General features: G+C 40.0%; 1 protein-coding gene across 1 annotated transcript in view; it reads right to left on the reverse strand.

The window, feature by feature from the left end:
- Positions 1-1110: 1110 nt before the first annotated feature.
- Positions 1111-2046, reverse strand: part of LOC109471704 (ketohexokinase-like) — a gene marked incomplete at its 5' end in the record, with an annotated part of 3090 nt that continues 2154 nt past the window's right edge. The window contains one exon of the mRNA XM_019771043.1: positions 1111-1891. Within this exon, the coding sequence (XP_019626602.1) occupies positions 1645-1891 (247 nt within the window). The remainder of the gene's footprint in view (positions 1892-2046) is intronic.

The following is a 2046-nucleotide window of genomic DNA, read 5'->3' on the forward strand; positions in this document are numbered from 1 at the left end:
GGAGACCAGCTACTGCCACAACTTCCCACCATTTCTATTCAGTTTAAGACGACATGACGTCAAAACGACGTCGTGTTCGTTACTTGTCTTACTAGAAGATCAAAGTATGGATCATTTTAAATGGATTGAATGTCATTGTAGTTCTGTAAAATTATATTGTTACCCTGCTGCAAGATGTTAAACACCTATAAGTGGAGACGAGTTACGGTACAACTTTCCGCCATTTTCGTTGCTGTAACACGACATGACGTCAAAACGACGTCGTGTGCGTTACTATTCTTACTAGAATATCAAAGTATGGATCATTATAAAGGGATTGAAAGTCATTGCAAGTTGTAAAATTATATAGTTACTCTGCTACAAGGTGTTAAACACCTAAAGGTGGAGACCAGTTACGGTACAACTGCCCGTCATGTTCTTCAGTTTAAGACGACATGACGTCAAAATGACGTAGCGTGCGTTACTTTCTTACTAGAACACCAAAGTATGGATCATCATAAAATGATGGAAAGTCATTACGAGTTATAGAATTATGTGCTTAATCTGACGCAAGGTGTTTAACACCTGAGGGTGGAGACCATTCACTTGAATCGGCCGCCAGCATCAGCAGATCATGATATTGTCGCTAGGTGTCGTTTCTAAGTCTTTAATTTGCACTTTATCGTTTAATTGGTACTTTATGATTTTATTCATCTTTGAATTGATATTCTATGCGTTATTACAGACCATTTGCAACAATTCCCCATTCGTGATTTTTCTTTGGGGTCGATTTAGGAAATTTCTGGGATTTCGAATCTGTATTTGAATTAGCTGCTATGCTCGGTTTAGTCCCGAATCGGCGGCTGAAAGGGCGGCTACGAATCGGCGGCCCAATCGGCGGCCTACTTCAGGTTGGTGGTTTTCCTAAGCTGGTGGCGGGGGTTGCTAGGCAACAGGTCACCCTAAACTGTTTTTATTGCGCGCTGATTGGATCAGACTAATGAGTACACCTGTCAATACCGTATAAGTACATGACTTAGCACCCCTTGTTGACACAACCCAGATAACCTGACTGTCATGCTTGTAGATCACCTGACTCTGAAATTCAATTAGTTTTGGTTGCACATGGTATATCTTTATTTCAAGGGAATTGCCCAGACAACCACATTTGGCTGCGCGCCATTGCCTGTCCCGTCCTGTGTATCAATTGCTAAGATGCAGCTATGCTAATGACTCTAATGGTGAAACCTTACCTTTTTATTAATAACACAACACAGTACATGCATATTGATATATTACTGTAGCAAACCAGCATAAATGAGTACCATTATAAAATACGATGTTTCCAGTTTTTTGTCAGCTACTTGCATGAGTTTATTTTCTGTGAGCAATATCTAGGAACATGCAAAACACATATTAATCACTATACCAGGACTCAGGACTACACAAAAATTCATTTTATTTCACATTTACCATATAGACTGTTTATCAAATACTTAATGATTTTATAGTCATTCTTTCAATACACCAAAAACAACAAAATCACTACCTCCTCATGGAAAATAAAAAAGGGTAGATTTTCATCAATCAAAAATGTCCCTTTCTTACACATTCCACTCTTTATCTAGTAAGCTCACCAGTGAATTTGGAAGTTTTAAATATGCATCAGCTGTGCAGATTTTTATACCCAAACTGTCCACATTTCTGTCCTGCTATTCTACATCCCAGCCTGAGTGCCTTCTCCAAACCGCTGCTTCGACAGAGGCCCCAGATTACAGCAGCGTTAAACGTGTCCCCAGCACCCAGGGTATCCACCACTTTCTCTGGGGGGAAGGCCTTACAATGGTAGTGTGTTCCCTCAGGAGTGATGCCATCTGCACCCTGGTCACCCCAGGTACACAGCACAGTGCTCCTACCAGGAAGGATCAGATGCAATAACCAGCTTATGAAAATGGAGAGTCTACTATTATTTGCCATACCATACTCTGTGTGTTTAGTTATTTATTCAACCTTTATGACCACGTAGATTTCATAATGAAGGAAAATGTTTTTGCCTAAACTTTTTTT

This window comes from Branchiostoma belcheri, unplaced genomic scaffold (assembly GCF_001625305.1).
Source record: "Branchiostoma belcheri isolate BF01 breed outbred unplaced genomic scaffold, Haploidv18h27 scaffold255, whole genome shotgun sequence".
In the NCBI taxonomy this organism is placed as follows: Eukaryota; Metazoa; Chordata; class Leptocardii; order Amphioxiformes; family Branchiostomatidae; genus Branchiostoma; species Branchiostoma belcheri.